Source organism: Capricornis sumatraensis, chromosome 3 (assembly GCF_032405125.1).
Source record: "Capricornis sumatraensis isolate serow.1 chromosome 3, serow.2, whole genome shotgun sequence".
NCBI lineage: Eukaryota > Metazoa > Chordata > Mammalia > Artiodactyla > Bovidae > Capricornis > Capricornis sumatraensis.
The window spans coordinates 154,941,981-154,960,319 of record NC_091071.1 but is presented as its reverse complement, the minus strand read 5'-3'; the positions used below and the strand labels follow the sequence as shown (position 1 = coordinate 154,960,319).

The window sequence follows — 18,339 nt, the reverse complement described above, 5'->3', positions numbered from 1 at the left end:
TTTTTTAACTTGGTTGGTGGATTGTTTACTGGTTTATCCACTAAGTCTCTCAGTCATATTCGACTTTTTGCGACCCCGTGGGCAGTATAGGCTGCCAGGCTCCTCTGTCCATGGAGTTCTCCAGGCAAGAATACTGGACTGGGTTGCCGTTCCCTTCTCCAGGGGATCTTCCTGACCCAGGGATAGAACCCATCTTCTGCACTACAGGCAGATTCTTTACTGTCAGTTTATGCCTCAAATTAGGCAGCTGTTCTGAGCAGCTGCCTATCCATTAGCAGAGATCCAGATTCTGAACCTCTGTTTAAAAACAATTCACTAGACTATGCCTGTTTCTTCCTGCATCTGTTCTTGAGACTTACATTAAGAATATCTAAACTCCCCTTAAAGCATTTCTTAATATCTGGTAATGAAATAGTAAATTTAACATGGTTTTTCTTATGAGGAGTAGTCAGTTCAGTTCAGTTCAGTCACTCAGTTGTGTCCGACTCTTTGCGACCCCATGAACTGCAGCACACCAGGCCTCCCTGTCCATCACCAACTCCTGGAGTCCACCCAAACACATGTCCATCGAGTTGGGGATGCCATCCAGCCATCTCATTCTCTGGCGTCCCCTTCTCCTCCTGCCTTCAATCTTTCCCAGCATCAGGGTCTTTTCAAATGAGTCAGCTCTTCGCATGAGGTGGCTAAAGTATTGGAGTTTCTAGGACGGACTGGTTGAATCTCCTTGCAGTCCAAGGGACTCTCAAGAGTCTTCTCCCACACCACAGTTCAGAAGCATCAATTCTTTGGTGCTCAGCTTTCTTTGTAGTCCAACTCTCACATCCATACATGACCGCTGGAAAAACCATAGCCTTGACTAGACAGACCTTTGTTGGCAAAGTAATGTCTCTGCTTTTGAATATGCTATCTAGGTTGGTCATAACTTTCCTTCCAAGGAGTAAGTGTCTTTTAATTTCATGGCTGCAATCACCATCTGCAGTGATTTTGGAGCCCCCCAAAATAAAGTCTGACACGGTTTCCACTGTTTCCCCATTTATTTGCCATGAAGTGATGGGACCAGATGCCATGATATTCGTTTTCTGAATGTTGAACTTTAAGCCAACTTTTTCACTCTCCTCTTTCACTTTCATCAAGAGGCTCTTTAGTTCTTCATTTTCTGTCATAAGGGTGGTGTCATCTGCATATCTGAAGTTATTGATATTTCTCCCGGCAATCTTGATTCCAGCTTGTGCTTCCTCCAGCCCAGTGTTTCTCATGATGTACTTACTCTGCATATAAGTTAAATAAACAGGGTGACAATATACAGCCTTGACGTACTCCTTTTCCTATTTGGAACCAGTCTGTTTTTCCATGTCCAGTCCTAACTCTTGCTTCCTGACCTGCATACAGATTTCTCAGGAGGCAGGTCAGGTGGTCTGGTATTCCCATCTCTTTCAGAATTTTTCACAGTTTATTGTGATCCACACAGTCAAAGGCTTTGGCATAGTCAATAAAGCAGAAGTATATGTTTTTCTGGAACTCTCTTGCTTTCTCGATGATCCAGCAGATGTTGGTGATTTGATCTCTGGTTCCTCTGCCTTTTCTAAAACCAGCTTGAACATCTGGAAGTTCATGGTTCACATATTGCTAAAGCCTGGCTTGGAGAATTTTAAGCATTACTTTACTAGTGTGTGAGATGAGTGTAATTGTGTGGTAGTTTAAGCATTCTTTGGCATTGCCTTTCTTTGGGATTAGAATGAAAACTGACCTTTTTCAGTCCCGTGGCCACTGCTGAGTTTTCCAAATGTGCTGGCATATTGAGTGCAGCACTTTCACAGCATCATCTTTCAGGATTTGAAATAGCTCAAGTGGAATTCCATCACCTCCACTCGCTTTGTTTGTAGTGATGCTTTCTAAGGCCCACATGACTTCACATTCCAGGATGTCTGGCTCTAGGTGAGTGATCACACCATCATTATTATCTGGGTCATGAAGATCTTTTTTGTACAGTTCTTCTGTGTAATCTTGCCACCTCTTCTTAATATCTTCTTCTTATGTTAGGTCCCTATGATTTCTGTCCTTTATTGAGCCCATCTTTGCATAAAATATTCCCTTGGTATCTCTAATTTTCTTGAAGACATCTCTAGTCTTTCCCATTCTGTTCTTTTCCTCTATTTGCATTGATCTCTGAGGAAGGCTTTCTTATCTCTTCTTGCTATTCTTTGGAACTGTGCATTCAAATGGATATATCTTTCCTTTTCCCCTTTGCTTTTTGCTTCCCTTCTTTTCACAGCTATTTGTAAGGCCTCCTCAGACAGCCATTTTTCTTTTTTGTATTTCTTTTTCTTGGGGATGGTCTTGATTCCTGTCTCCTGTACAATGTCAACAAGACTGGTACAGTCCACAAATTTATAGGATTCTTGTGATAGTTTACTGTTATTGCCTTTTTAGATACAAAGTCAGTTTTGGAATATTTATTTTTAAAAATCACTCTTTGACAAATTTTCTCCTGGTCTAAAAGCTGGTGAAAATTTATCAGGAACCAAATTAAATGTGATTCATATTGGACAAGAACCAAGTATCCATTAAATGCTAAGGCTGAGGGGCAGAAAAAATGGAGGCAGCCTCTCCTTGCTTTTTAAGAGCTTGTAATGCACTTAGTATGACAGATGCAGAGAGCAATTATTTCTGTCTGGGGGAGCCTGGAGATGGGGTTGGGAAAGAGATTAAATACTATTTAATGTACTTTTGCAAGGAGGGGCTTGGTGTTCATGGGTTGACTTTGGCAGTGTACTTTAGGATTTGAGTCATTATATTTTGGTCATACTTCCCTCCGCCCCCCACCCCCCCACCATGTTTTGGCCCCAGCAGGCGGCTTTCAGGATCTCAGTTGCCTGACCAGGGATCAAACCTGGGCCCTGGCAGTGACAGTCCAGAATCCTAACCATTAGGCTAGCAGGGAACTCCATCGACTTGTTTGTTGACACACATTAGATCACTTCTTTTCTCCTGTGCTTTTTAGCCTCGGCACCCCAATCAGATGAAGGTTCTGACATCGACTCTGAACCAGATTTGCCCCTCAAGAGGAAACAGCGCCGGAGCCGCACCACCTTCACAGCAGAACAGCTTGAAGAACTGGAGCGGGCTTTTGAGAGAACCCACTATCCTGATATTTACACCAGGGAGGAACTGGCCCAGAGGGCAAAGCTTACGGAGGCCCGAGTACAGGTACCAACGTCCCAACATCCCGTGCTGCGTAAACCCAGACAGGGAACAAGAGCATCTTCCTCTCTAAGGTGTACTTCAAACCAAGAGAGTAACTATGTTAGGAATGGTCCTTCATTGTGAATGGTAGCCTCTCACATTCTAAAGTTCTCCGTTTCTGATTTCTTTCCTTTACATTTTGCCTTGTCATGATAACAACATCATGATCTCTTTTTTCTTTTTATTTGCACTTGTGTGGTCCAGCCACCTCCCACCACTGCTCCTCCCCTCACCCGCCCCTGCCCCCACCCGCCCCTGCCCCTTTCCTCAAGGTATGTCTGTGGGATACAGCAACATTTTACTATGCTAACCAGTAAGTCAGAAAATGTTCTTTTTCCTCTTACTAGTTCGGTAAGTCCAATTATTGATATGATGGCTATATTTGGCTTTTCTGTCACATTGTTTGATACGAGTATTTTATATGCATTGATTTAAAACTGTGATCTATTTAATTAGCTTTCCTTCTAGTCTTAGTATATTTTGTATTTATGAAAATGTATGTTCTTATTTTAGACTTTGGTCGTCATTACGAGGAGAATGTGTTAATAATCGTTATCAGATGTAATACAGAGAAGAATGTCAATTCATGTTACTCACACATCATTTCAGATATCCTTGTTATGTACCAGGGAATGCATAGATTTGGGGGGTGGTACATGGACGACAACAAAGTTTTGAGTGGTTGTTGTGTGCCAGGCACTGTTCTAAATGCTTTGTGTGGATTAACTCATTTACTTATCATTAAGACCCTAGGTTGGTACTATGAATATCCCCAATTTATAGATGAGGAAACAGACTCAGAGCATTGAAGTAACTACCCAAAGGTCATGTAGCTAGTAAGTGATCACAGTAATTGGATCCCATATATTTCCTCTCTGTAGCCATTCAGTCATGAAGAAGTGCCAAGTTGTATAAGGTAAAATCCTTTTCTTTAAGTCTAGAAGCTTTTCCAGTAACTGTATTATTTTAAGAACATGTAAAATTACCTTTTCAACTTAGAAGTGTTCTGAATCCTGGAGAAAGGCTACTTTGGTGTAATTTGTTTCTATTGAGTGATCAAGTAATATTTCATTATGAATGATGAACAGTCTCCCCAAGGTAGAAAAGCACTGTTGGAAAGATTACAAGTGCTTCAGGGTATTCTGGAATTCTTTACTGGCCCAGGAGTTAAAGTCACCTTATCCGGAAATGTCATGTTATTCCCAGATACTTGACTTTCATAGTCAGAGTGAGACTGAGGACTCAGCAGCGAACTTGGCAGTTGATGTGATCTCTAGATTGATTGACACCTTCCCTTATGCATCTAACTATCTCTCCCATCACAGATTGTTCTGGAATAGCCTCTTATAGTCTGCAGAGCCAAGTCAGATTGCTTTTCTCAGCTTGACTTTCTATCTGATCATCACAGTGCTGGAAAGTCAAGGAACACCAAGAAGAATGAGGACAAATTTCTCAAGGAACTAGTGTTTAATGGGGTAATAAAAACACACAAATAATTTGAAAGCAAAGCTGATATGATAAGCATATTAGAGATGAAGTGCAGTGAGAGCTGAGAGGAGGAAAGGTGTGAGATCTTGTTGGGGTAAAAAAGGAGGGCTCATGAAGAAGGGAGGGTTCAGATGGACTTCTGGGTCTAGATAGATATTCAATGGGCAGGGCAGGTGGGAGAGCATTTTAGTAACACAGAATAATGAGCAGAAGCAGAGAGGGCTGGACGCATCAAGTTACATGTCAGATGAACTTTCATTTTCACTCTAGTCATGTTGAAGAAACAGTGGATAGTTTAGCTTCGTTAAACAGAGGGAGTGGTAGGGTGGCAGGAAGGAAGCTGATTGGAAATCTGTTTGCTTTCTTTGTATTCTTGCTGTTTTTGTTCAGTCACTAAGTCTTGTCTGACTCTTTGCAACCCCATGAACTACAGCATGCCAGTTCTTCACTAGCTCCTGGTGTTTGCTCAAATTCACGTTCATTGAATCAGAGATGCCATCCAACCATTTCATCCTCTGTCGCCCCCTTCTCCTCTCGCCTTCAATTTTTCCCAGCATCAGGGTCCTTTCTTAGAGCTTATTTTTTGGTACTTCGGAAATGAGCATTCTTAACTTCAGTTATCATTCTGGGCAGAATATGATTCTATCAGACATAACATATAGAGAGGTGTGTCAATTCTTGTTATACACTCACCACTTCAGGGATCCTTGTTATGTTCCAGGCACTCTGTGGACTGTAGGGGTGGTCCATAAAAAATAGTGAAATTTTGAGTGCTTACATACATTTTGTGGAGAGCATGGGTTTCAGGCAAGGCAGCTAAACTTAATGCAAAGGGCATTGAAGGTGGTGGACATGAAATAGATCAGCAGCAGTGGGAATGGAAAGGAGAGAACTGCTGTGAAAGGTGGAATGTAGGCATCTGATTGTGTGAGCTGGAGGCACATGCAGCGAGGAGTCCCAGATATGCTGGGATTTATAGCACAAATGTTTTACAGCTGGACCTATTCAATCCCTGTATTTAATACATTGGGATATAGTGCTCCTCCCCAGAAATGACCACTTCTAACCACAAACTGGGCTTCCCTGGTGGTTCAGATGGTAAAGAATCTGCCTGCTATACAGGAGACCTGAATTCGATTCCTGGGTTGGGAAGATCCCCTGGAGAAAGGAATGGTAACCCACTCCAGTACTCTTGCCTGGAGAATCCCATAGACAGAGGAGCCTGGCAGATTACAGTACATGGTGTCTCAAAGAGTCATATACGACTGAATGACTAACACTTTTTCAGCCACAAATCATGATGTATGTATATATCACATATTATTTATCGTAACATATACTCATATATCATATTTATATAGCATATATAATGTGTGATCATAATATATTATTTATAGTAACATATACAGTGTACATATTATATAACAATGCTATATGTATTATTTATATCAAATCTGTTTGCTTTTATTATAGTTCTGTGATCAGCCAGTTTAAATGTGAAGTTGAGGTCCATTCATTCTTCCTTTCTTTCGGCACACCTTTATTGAGTGCCCTCTATATCCCAGGGTCTGGTCCCTATCTCCCCAGGCTGGCCAAGCCCACATACTGGGTCTGCCCTTAAGACAGACTGGAGATCAGTTCTGAGCTCAGAGTCAAAAAATAAACTTTGGATTTAAAGAAATCAAACAAAGAGAGTGATAGAAAACTGAGAAGAATGTTCCCTGTTTCTCTGTCTGCTTGTTGCATTTGCCAAAGACAAGTACGTGGGGACAGAGTTCATCTCAACCGCATGCCGCTTGTACAGTGCCGGACACTCGCATCTGGTTCAGGAAATGTGGAGGAGAGCAAGAATGGCTCATTAACTTCCAGAGGACAGGGGATCAAACCAGTAAAGAGTGGTTCATATTTTTCTGTACAGTGACCCCCTCTCCAAAGCAGGGCCCTCATTAACCTAACAGCTGTCCTAATGTGGCTTTAACCCGGTGACTCTTTACATTCCTTATGGTTTCCTTAGTTCCCTTGAGACGCATCATGTCTTGGACCACAGCTATGATCTACAGCCTAACAAATTCCCTACAACACCCGGCATATGGATCTTTTACTTAACCCAGCAGGAAAAAGAAGGGAGTAGTTAATCACTGATTAAAATGCCAGAACAAAATCCTTTAGTTTTTAGAAGGATCTGGGAAAGCAGTAGCAGCGTCAGTTCAGGTTGAGTGATAGCCAGAGAGTGTGTTAGTTTAATTTGGGGCACCTGGGAAAACCCAACACCAAATAAAAAAAAAAACAAAAACCCAAATGTGTCTACATTCCCCTCCCTCCATGGAAGAAAATTTCTAAGCTCTCGTGGATAAAGATGAGATTAAAGCTTTAATAATGTAGACCTTTGTCAGTATTTGAAAAAATTTGTTTGAACAGTAACTATGTTATGTTTATCAGGGCTGAATCTGAGGACACAATCTAAGAATTACTGTACAGCAAAGGCCTAATTCGCTTAATTCATCTCCCTGGTAGCTGTTATTATGAAAATAATGGCAAAAACTACAATTTTGTAAGGAATGACTTGCAAACACTTATGATGTGTAAAAGTTTTAGTAAATATTCCATCCAAGAACTGTACGAAGCAGGCAAGTATTCTTGACACTCCGGTAATGGAAGACAGGAAAGGAAGCTGCTTGTGGAAAAAAGGATTTAACTAGGAGTCAGAAGATGTGGGTTTTGGTCTCAGCTTTATCCAAAGGGTTTTGTCGAGCAAGTCACTTAATTTTGCTCTAATCCTACTGGGCTTCATTTTTTTAAATTTTATTTTTAAAATATGGGATTTAGATCAGATGGCCTTAGGCTGGGTCCATGAATGACTAGGATAATCATGAATGGACTTCAGGAGACCTGGGAAACTTGACATTTGTACACAGATGTTCTGCTTTTGCCTGTGTGTGTGTGCACACAAGTGTGAGGTAGGGAGAGGGCCGCTAGCTTTCCTCATATTCTTACAAATTACCACCCCTTGATCATTTCATTAATTAAAAGCCCCTGAGATGCATGATCTCTCAAGACCGTTCTAACACTGATAATTTGGGATTCTCATGGAAGCCCAGTGATGGTTTAAAACCATCTAACAGATCTTTGTAGTTCAGAAGTTAAGATAGGTATGAAATATTTGGCCCTGAACTCCATACGGAAGCAAAAATGCGGTCATCCTACCATTCTCTGCCACAGTTTGCTCTTGTGATGTATAAAGTTGTGTATGCCCTCATGTGTGATATTCACGGTAGCATGGCATTTCTTCTTGTCAGCCTGGATCATCCTCTCCCCAGCCTGCTCTCTACATGGTGGTCAAGGCTGGGTAGCACCTGTGGTAGGAGGGCTGGGCGGGTGGAGTGTGAGTAAGAAGTTCCAGGGAACAGCAGATTGTCAGGACACTGAATTTACCTACTTGGAAAGTACTGTAATTGACACTTTAGTATCACCTCTGGTAGTTAAAGAAACATTTTGTAATCTTGTTGTAAATTCTAAGGGTTAATGATTACACTCTCTTCCCATTTTTCAAACTGTATTTGAAATAACCCATCTGGAATAATGTAGGTTAGATTGCTTTTGAGGACCACACCAAAAATGTGAACCAGTAATTTATTGAGAGCAAAATTAGGCTTACACCATAGGACAGTTAGCACTAATCCATGAAACTTGGAAACAATTTGGACCTAAGCCTCCGTTCAAGCCAGACTGGCTTTCAATTATTTGAGGTGTTATTTGGGCACTTTCCTGCTTGCTCAGGGGCATGAAAGGCTTTGGCTATAGACAGAACTCAGAAAACAAAGGCTTTAATTCTTGGATTTCTCAATGTGACATTTTTACTTAATAACTAACATTTACTGAACACACTTTTTTTTTACAGTATTCTTTTACAAGCTTTGTTTGTATTGTCTCATTTAATTGTTCATGTTGTCTCGTATAATCCTGTGAAGGATTTTTTTTTTCTCCCATTTAGTAGATGAGAAAACAGAGGCCCACAGACGTTAAGCAAATTTTTCAAGGTTACAGAGGTAGTGAGGGACAGGAAAAGCTGGGATTCAGCTCTTGCCTGCATTGCTCCCATGTGAATGTAAAGCATGACTGTATTTTTTAAAATACTGAGTTTTTATCCAGCTTTTATTGCTGAGAACAAATTGGTTGCTTATTTTATTCAGGAAGAGGAAAATTTATAAAAACCTATTCTTTTGTGATTATCTTTTCCCCCTAGTTATTGTGATATAATAGTGATCTTTCAATCAATTTCAATTTTGCTTCAAAAAATCATCGGATGTTATGTTACTCCAGAATGGACCTGAAGATCATTTCCAAAAGCATGAAGAGAGACATACAAGCATGGAAAGAGTCAGGGAGCAGGTGAAATTGAACCAGGCTGCAGTTCATCAAACGAAATAAAAACTTGCTGCAAGGGAAGGTTCTGATGTTGTGTGATATTGCACAGACAATTATAAACAACTGTGCCTGATAGTAGTTATCCACTGGTATATGCCTCCTGCCCCACTTCCTTACTATGCAAAATGTGATGTGGAAGGCCAGGTAATGCTGGGGAGAGTGAAATCACACTGAATCAGAGATTGTAAAGTGACATTTAACAGGAAGGTAGCAGACTCTGAGATGGAAAAGACTGAAGGCAAAAGGAGAAGGGGGCAGCGGAGTATGAGATTGTTAGATAGCATCACCAACTTAATGGACATAAATTTGAGCAAATCCTGGCAGATAGTGAAGGACAGAGGAGCCTGGCAGGCTACAGTCCATAGGGTCGCAAAGAGTCAGACATGACTTACTGACTGAACAACAACCACAAGCTGACTTTGCAAACTTGTTCTTTCTGCCCTACTGGCTAAGAAATTGGTGGAACACTCATACTCTCCTCTAGAACCTCAAAGGCCAGATTGTTGCTATTGTTACTCTTTTCAAAACAAAGAAAAGTTTCTAGTCATTGTAAAAACCAAATCATAAATACCTTCTACCGATTTTGGGACTTCCCTGGTGGCTCAGGTGGTAAATAATCTCCCTGCAATGCTGGAGACCTAGGTTCGATCCCTGGGTTGGGAAGATCCCCTGGAGAAGGGAATGGCAACCCACTCCAGTATTCTTGCCTGGAGAATTCCATGGACAGAGCACCCTGGTGTTCTATAGTCCATGGGTTGCAAAGAGTCAGACATGACTGAGCGACTCACACTTTCACTTTCCACCCATTTTAAGTGATTTTTTCAGTCTTATGCACTTAACACGTGTCATTCAGTAGATTATTCCTTGATTGTCTGTTAGGAATTAGGTGATAGAATATCGGAAGAGTTAGGTAGAACTTCTGAGTGCCAGGGGAATGTCTTTCAGTCGCAGATGGGGTAATAACAGCACCCCAGAATCATTGTGCTTGGCTTGGGTACTTAAAATGAAGGTGATTTCAAGGGCACCTTTTTCCTATAAAAAATAGATGTGTGTTTTATGAGTTTCAAAGCCTAAAGAAGGCAAGGACCGTTTCCCAGTTTGCAACTTCAGTGTATTTTTACTTCAGTTCTGCTTCTGGCAGTTTCAGCTGCTTCTTGGAGATGCAGAGGCTGCCAGGGGCAAGATGATAGAAAGCTCTAGTTAACTGAGTTAACCAGAGACAGGCAGTTCAGTCCTCAAGAAGCCCTGGTTCTCTCAGAAATAACCCTCTGGATTTATTTAGCCTGAATTTAAACAACAATTTAAATTCCTTCCTTTGGGAAACTCTTAAACCTCCTGTTAAAGGTTTGTTTTTCAGTAAAGATTTGCTTTCCAACTATTCCTTGTCTTTTACGGTAGTTATAATATATACTGTATGGTAAATATAAGAACTTATAAATCCACCTCCTGGTGGGTTTATTCCATGTCATCAATGTTTACTTGTACCATTGTGGAAAAATGAAACAAAACCAAACTACCTTGTACACCTAGCCTTTTGGGTTTATCTTTCGAAGGGATTTGTAGAAAGTCATGATCTTCCTTCTAATTTATTATCTGAATGAAGACATTTTTTATTTAAAAAATTGGGTTATGGAGGAGTTACCATGAACATAAATCAAAAGTAGGTTGGGATTGATGGAGTAACCAGGCAGAGCCCACCTACTGGATAAATCAAATTTGGTTTACTTATCTAAAGGTTACAGCAGGAAGTTGGCACAGAGAGATTGGAGACATGCTCTGATAATGTCAGAAGGGCAAGCTTCTGAGATCTTCATAATGAATCTCACCAGTAGGTTTTGTGACAGTAAGTCTGAATGAGTGAAGTCACATCATAACTTTTGGAAATTCAACTTTCCTCCCTGCCTAGGCAGCTGAAGATGCATTTCACATGGGTTGGTCAAGATAAGTATGAGGACCCTTCACTTGAGCCAGGTGTGCCTCGTTGATCTTGAGGTTATGTACTATGAAATATGACCACGGTGCATGGGATAGTACAGTACACTCAGGCATGAACACAACCCTCATTCCTTACCCTCAGCCTCCTCAGGCTAACCAGCTTGTTCCAAACACTTCCCTGAAAACAGTTTTTTTGCCCTGATGCCTCTGGGAGTCATGGTAACAGACACTTAGACTTTCAGTGAGAAAACACAATTGATCCAGAATCGAAATTGAATGCCGTTCCTGGTTCTATTATCCCAGGTGGCAATTTATTAAGTTAAGTAAAACTCTAATTCAATTATGTATCAACTTGAGAAAATATTGACTTACCTTCTTTTCCTGTGGGATACTTAAGGAGTATTAAATGTTAGTGTTCTGAGGAAGTTCAAACAGCTTTCCTTACTAGTATCTTGCAGCATGGGTAGAGAAGAGCAGACTCCTTTGCAGACAGATGCTTGAGTGAATAGCAAAAGTTTAAGCAGATGCCTTGGTAAAATGTTTATTAAACTGGACTTTCTTGTTTAAGAAAGGAGGGAGGGAGACATTCCTCTCTCCACTCTTTAAAAAATTTTGTGATTTAAAATTTAGAATTAAGTTGTTTAAGTGTTATCTTTGCTCTGTGGGGAAATCAAGTCATCTTTTCTTAAGCCTGCTGGTCTCTTGGATCATCTCTTCCATCTGGACTGACCGCTTTTTGAAATCATATCCAAACTTAAAATGAGTTGACATTCTGTCTCTCATCTAAAGTTTTCCTGATTCTCTGCATTTCCAAAATGGAACTTCTACCTCTAGTGAGCAATTAGTTTGGTGACCTTGACCACTCTGTGAATTCCTTGAAGAAAAGACAGTAAGCTCCTTGAGCTCAGGGATCCTATCTTATCGACTCCTTTTTTCCTCTGATAAAAAGATAGGTGCTTACAGCTGTTATGGAAAGAAATAATGAAACAAACTCATTTTGTAAGGGATCTTCATAGATAAAATGCTTTCTTTTCTTGAAGTACCTCTTCAACATTAATTTCTATTAAGATCAGTATAATGTCTCACATTTTGGAAGAGATGGTAAAAAATAGCTCCACTTATCCTTCTGGTCAATTTTATAAGACTCTCTAGGAGCTGTGCACGTACTGTCCATAGAAATACAGACACATTGATAAGACTACGAAATACAAGGGTTAGTGCAGTAGGCAAGGCCAAATTAGGACACATGTCATGGAGGGAGCCATAGAGACTCCTGGATCCCCCCTGAAGTGCTGTAGCACATGATGGTGGGAGGGTGCCAATGGCACCTCTGCTCAGCCATCCCTCCCCATAGTCACCCCAGAGTTCACGTGGGCGCTCTTGCCAGACCTCGAAAAGCCCTTGAAGTCCCTCTACTGACCCCGACATCTAACTTTCCTTTCTCCCCTGACGATACAAGCCAGAAGGTAGAGGACTCTTGTGTCTGTTTGCCCTTTCAGTAAAGGGCCTTTAATCTGTTTTAGCATGAAAAATTCATTAAGAATGTACTATTATTTCATCAGTGAAATTCTCAAATTTTAAATTAAATCCATAGGTCTGGTTTAGCAACCGCCGTGCAAGATGGAGGAAGCAGGCTGGGGCCAATCAACTGATGGCTTTCAACCATCTCATTCCGGGGGGATTCCCTCCCACAGCCATGCCGACCCTGCCAACGTACCAGCTGTCAGAGACCTCTTACCAGCCCACAGCTATTCCACAAGGTATGGAGGAAGGCAGTCAAGGGGTTAGAATGTAATTCGCAGTCTTGTTCCCTGCTGCTTGCTTTATACGGTGAAATCTTCTTTCTGTGATGTCCCTGTGGCTGTCTGTATGTTTGTTACATTATATCGACCTGTCCTGAAAGTACCTGTCACCTTTCAGAAACATAGTTTGTTCTATGACATGTCTGAATCTCTCTAGTTAAACTGTGTTGTAATATAATATTGTTTCAGGATTTTAAACAAAACCAAACAATGAACCAAAACAATCTCCCAAAATAAGCATGCAATTGGCTTTTCCTTTGTTTAAACCTCTACCTTTGTACTCTAGTCTGCAATTAACTGAAGTTCTGATGGCTCCTCACTGGGGTAGGAATTGAGGGTAGGTAAACGGAGAAGGCAGTGGCGCCCCACTCCAGTACTCTTGCCTGGAAAAATCCCATGGATGGAGGAGCCTGGTAGGCTGCAGTCCATGGGGTCGCTAAGAGTCAGGCATGACTGAGTGACTTCACTTTCACTTTTCACTTTCATGCATTGGAGAAGGAAATGGCAACCCACTCCAGTGTTCTTGCCTGGAGAATCCCAGGGATGGGGGAGCCTGGTGGGCTGCCATCTATGGGGTCGCACAGAGTTGGACACGACTGAAGCGACTTAGCAGCAGCAGCAGCAGCAAACTTTGATAAAGTCCTTCTATATTAGAGCATGGGCTTTCCAGGTGGCTCAGTGCTAAAGAATCTGCCTGCCACGTAGGAGACGTGGGTTCGATCCCTGGGTTAGGAAGATCCCCTGGAGAAGGAAGTGGCGACCCACTCCAGTATTCTTGCCTGGGAAATCCCATGGACAAAGGAGCCTGGCAGGCTACAGTCCACAGGGTTGCAAAGAGTCAGACACAGCTTAGCAACAGCAAAAAAGTGTTACTGCATAGAGGTGAATGGGATAAATAAGAAGACTAAATTATTTTGGATTACAAAAGATAGCATTGTGGGCATTTTAAATTATATTATCACACTAATATTTAGGTGTTTTGGAAGTTTATTTGATAAGAAATTTAAGATGCAATTCTTACATTGGTTAATCTTTATGTTGGTTAGTAACATTCACTACTAATATAGGTTTGTTCTCACTGTTAAAGTGATTTCTGAATTTCTATTCTGGTTAAGTGTTCCTTGAAAGTATATAAATAAACTATGTACTTGTACATATGTGCTGAAGAGATGTGGCTCTATTTGTCAGGAGTGGTTCTATACTTACATATCAAGAAGTACAGTATGAAATTTACATTTATTTGACCAGTGGATATACTGATGGGTCGGTGACTACGAACTTTTGCACTGAACCTTCTCTGCCAGCCTTCAAAGGAGATTTATGGCTGATAACCTTCTTCCTTGCAGCCGTGTCGGACCCCAGCAGCACCGTCCACAGACCTCAGCCGCTTCCTCCGAGCACTGTACACCAAAGCACTCTTCCTTCCAACCCGGACAGCAGCTCTGCCTACTGCCTCCCCAGCACCAGGCATGGATTTTCCAGCTATACAGACAGCTTTGTGCCTCCATCCGGGCCCTCCAACCCCATGAACCCCGCCATTGGCAATGGCCTTTCACCTCAGGTCAGTCCCCTGTTTCCAGACAGGCAAGTTGCTGTATACCAGAACCAAATAGTCAATTCCCTGAGGCAGTCATATAATGAATTGCCAAATTTAAACCATAATGTATTCTTTATACAAGCCACATGATTTCAGTTTTCTGGTTTCCTTTCTCTCCACCCTTCTTATGGGCTGTATCAAAAGTTAGAGCTTAGACTTAAAATTCAAGCCACTTTTATCATAATCAGGGAGATTTTCTGTTTATACTTAGTTGTCAAGGTGTCATCTGCTCCACACGTAGTAATTCTGGGTTTTGGGTAAGAAGTTCACACATATTTTTTTAAATGGTATTTGGTCAGCTGATAGGGTTGTGAGCAAGAACGCTTAATAAGAAAATACCACAGCTTTTCTATAATTTTCAGAGAGAAGGTTAACAAGTTGTGTGGAGAATGACCCATCTGATGGCTGCAGAACTCTGGGATAAATGAGTTATAAATGCAAAATATAGGAGAATACTGCTCCTTGGGAATATATAGAAATTTGAATGTTGTAATTGTTTTTCTAATTTGCATTGGACTATGAGCTTTTCTTGAGAGATTATATTAATAAATTGCCTTGATAATTGCATGTCAGAGGGTTGGTTAAATTTCCTACATGTGGCATCTGTCTGGGGTTGACATTATTAGCAGTTGTTTAAATACAGATCACTTGATTTTATTAGAGAGCACTTGGCCCAGGTGGCGAGGAGAGCTGCCCGCTAAATTTGGAGAAATGTCACGAAGGGGTTGCAATCTATAATTGCAATCAAGAATCTCTTCAGGGCTGAGAGTGAGAGTTTTAACAGCTTTATCTTTTCTTAACCCCCTTTTTCCTCTTGGTGGTTAGAAAAACAGAGAGAAGCTCAGAATGACACAAATGAAAAGTGAAAAGACAATTATACTCAATTACACACTAATCACTGACTATCACCACTGCCTAAGCACCAAGAGGGCATTCTAATAGGCAGAAAATGAGATTTTAATGGCACAAAGGGTGGCCAAAATAAGGACTCATATATCTTTGCCTTCTTCGTTTTCTTCAACTTGTGGTTTGCGTCTTGGGAGTGGAGTTCCTGGGCTCTGCATAACGGTGATAACTCTGAGCAGCTGAAAAGTTCAAAGCTGTTGCAGTTGAAAAGAATGAATAGCAAAGGCAATGAAATAAACATTTCTGCCTAAAGGCAAAAGTTCATAAATCCTTTTTTGTAACAGTAAATGTAATTAAGTTTCATAGATTCCTATAGCACATCCTGGGATAAAAACTAAGAGGTGGCTTTAAACCTTGGCTGCAAAATGGCAACATGAAAACAATGGACGTGCTTCCTACAGGACTTTAATAGATTTAATTTCCAAGTACTGGCATTTGTGAATGTGGTTTTGCATGAAAATCATGGACTTATATTAATAGATTCATGTTTAAAGGCCTGCATTTAGAGCATAGAAGCTTCTCCCACAGTTTGCAAGTAACATCAGAAGTAGTTGTTGTCTCTGCAGTTTAAAACATTAAGTAGTTTGAGGCCACAGGAAAGTTTTTTATGAACACAATTCGGTTGAGAGTTTGCATAAAAGTAAACTTCAACTCTGTAAGGTGAGACCCAGGATTCTCTTGGCATGTTTCAGTGGTCGAGTATTATAACATACGTATTATACTTTGTTATTTAAGTGGAAGTACTGGCACTTGACTTTGAGACTGTTAGTCCTTGACTTCAAGAAGACTGGCTGTGATTCTAGAGTTGGCAGTAGGGCAGGAATGATTCCATTATCAAGCAATGGAAAATTCCTTGGGCAACTTCTCCTGTGTTTCTTTACAATGCTCTTATACATTATGTTAACTCCTTACTTATTATATTGTGGATATCCAGAATATTTTGCATTTCTACCATATATTTCCTCCTCAAACCACCAGTTGTGTTAGTTACTGTAGCATCTCTATAGTGAGTTAGAAGAGAGATGAATAATGTGAAGTTCCTCCTTATTTCCTTAGACAAAATTGGAGAAAAATAGCTGAGTGAATCAACATCTTGCCAGATGTATCTACAAAATAGATGAAATAGGAGCATTAGGCAAATTGGGAATTAGGACTTACATTTCTATAGTCTTTGAGACTGACTGCTTCTCAGTAATGCCTCTATTTAAGCAAAGAGGGATGTGTTCACTGTTTTCGGTTGTTTGTCTTTATTAAAAATATTGCAGGGATTTCCCTGGGAGTCCAGTGGTTAAGACTCTGCCTTCCAGTGCTAGGGGGTGTGGGTTTGATCCCTGGCCGGGAAGCTAGGTCTGCTATGACACAGGGTGTGGCCAGAGGTCCAAGAGGGAGGGGATATTGTATCCATAGAGCCAATTCACTTGTTTTACAGCAGAAACTAACACATTGTAATACAATTATACTCCAATAAAAAAGTTTAAGAAAATATTGTAAAGAAAATTGAAGAAAAGAATCCACATTTAACAGCTAGTTTACCTGTTATCTAAAGAAAAAGGCAAATAATGGTGATGGCCGAGTCTTTTTGCTTGTTATAGGGAAGTGCTTATTGATATATTGGATCATATAATATTAAATATGGGGAACTTCCCTGGTGGTGCAATGGTTAAGACTTTGCCTTCCAGTGCAGGAGGTGAGAGTTAATCCGTGGTTGCTAAGATCTCACATGCCTCAGGGCCAAAAAATCAAAACAGAAGCAATATTGTAACAAATTCACTAAAAATAGTCCACATTAAAAAAAAAAAGATCTTAAAGGAACTAATCCTACAACTGCCATTTCTCCTCTTCTCTCCAACTCTTGCACTTCCTATCTCCAGCTGAAAGTCTGATACGCAGACAAATCAACTGAGGCTCAGAGAACTTGTGGCCATATCGCTGATAGTGAGAGAGCTGGGACTAGACAGAATTCCTGGCTCCTCCTCTAGAACCTCATTACTTACAGCACCCAGCTGGGTGGAGAGAAGACAGATTAAAAAAAAAAAAAAAGGTGGGGACTTTATTCATATTTTAAAATAATTTTATAGAAGGTAGTTTTCTAAACTTTTGGATTTGGGTTAATTAACACTCTTTTCTAATGCACTCTTTACATGCTTTTTTGCTTTATGCATTTTTCTTATCAATTTTTTAACTTCCCTTAGTAATAAAAAGTACTTTTTGATTATTGTAGAAAATGGGGAAAATTTTTTTTTTTAGGATTTCCTTTCTCTGGAGTAGGAAAAAAATTCCCCTAGGCAGCCACTGCTAATATTTTTGCATTTTACCTTCTAGCTCTTTTTGGGTGTTATGCTTTAAAAATACATACATAATTGAGATAGTATATGTATATACTATATCATAAAATATGTAAGCTTCCACCTTGCCTTTTTCCTGCCTTTGTACTTCATCATTGGTCTTTTCTTATCTACTAATTTAAATGAAATTGGATCTAAAGTTTTTTGAGTCATTATGATCAGTTCACTGTAGATCTCTTTAGTAGATGCCATTTTATTTGTGCATCTTATTTGATTTTTTTCCTACTGGCATTGATGTTGATGTATCATCTGCCCTTCAGACTTGGAAATCATGCGTTAGAATGTGTGTAAACTATTGTAAAATCAGCTTTCTAGTTAATGGAATTAATAGACATCATTATGATAAGCAAATTATTCCTTACGGTTTGCGTGTGTGATTTAGTTGATTTTCCTCCGGGGCCTCTAACATATCTATCTGCCCCCTCAAACAAAGATTCTTTTAAGGCTTGGCATCAGAGCCATGAGTCGAAGGGTGTTTCTCAGATGCCCTTAGTGCTTGCCTCAGAGAAATGCTCAGCTTTCGGAGGGATGGGTGTGAAGCAGTGACCGAGGAAAAGGTCACTCTCCAGTTGGTCGGATGAGAGTACCAACAGACTGA

At 40.5% G+C, this 18,339-nt stretch overlaps 1 protein-coding gene across 2 annotated transcripts in view; it reads left to right on the top strand.

Annotated features, from left to right (window-relative positions):
- Positions 1 to 18,339, top strand: part of PAX3 (paired box 3) — a 101,531-nt gene that overhangs the window by 67,413 nt on the left and 15,779 nt on the right. For both annotated transcript variants that reach the window (XM_068968094.1, XM_068968093.1), the window contains exons 5-7: positions 3,002 to 3,207; positions 12,686 to 12,851; positions 14,240 to 14,454. In XM_068968094.1, coding sequence (XP_068824195.1) covers positions 3,002 to 3,207; positions 12,686 to 12,851; positions 14,240 to 14,454 — 587 coding nt within the window. The remainder of the gene's footprint in view (positions 1 to 3,001; positions 3,208 to 12,685; positions 12,852 to 14,239; positions 14,455 to 18,339) is intronic.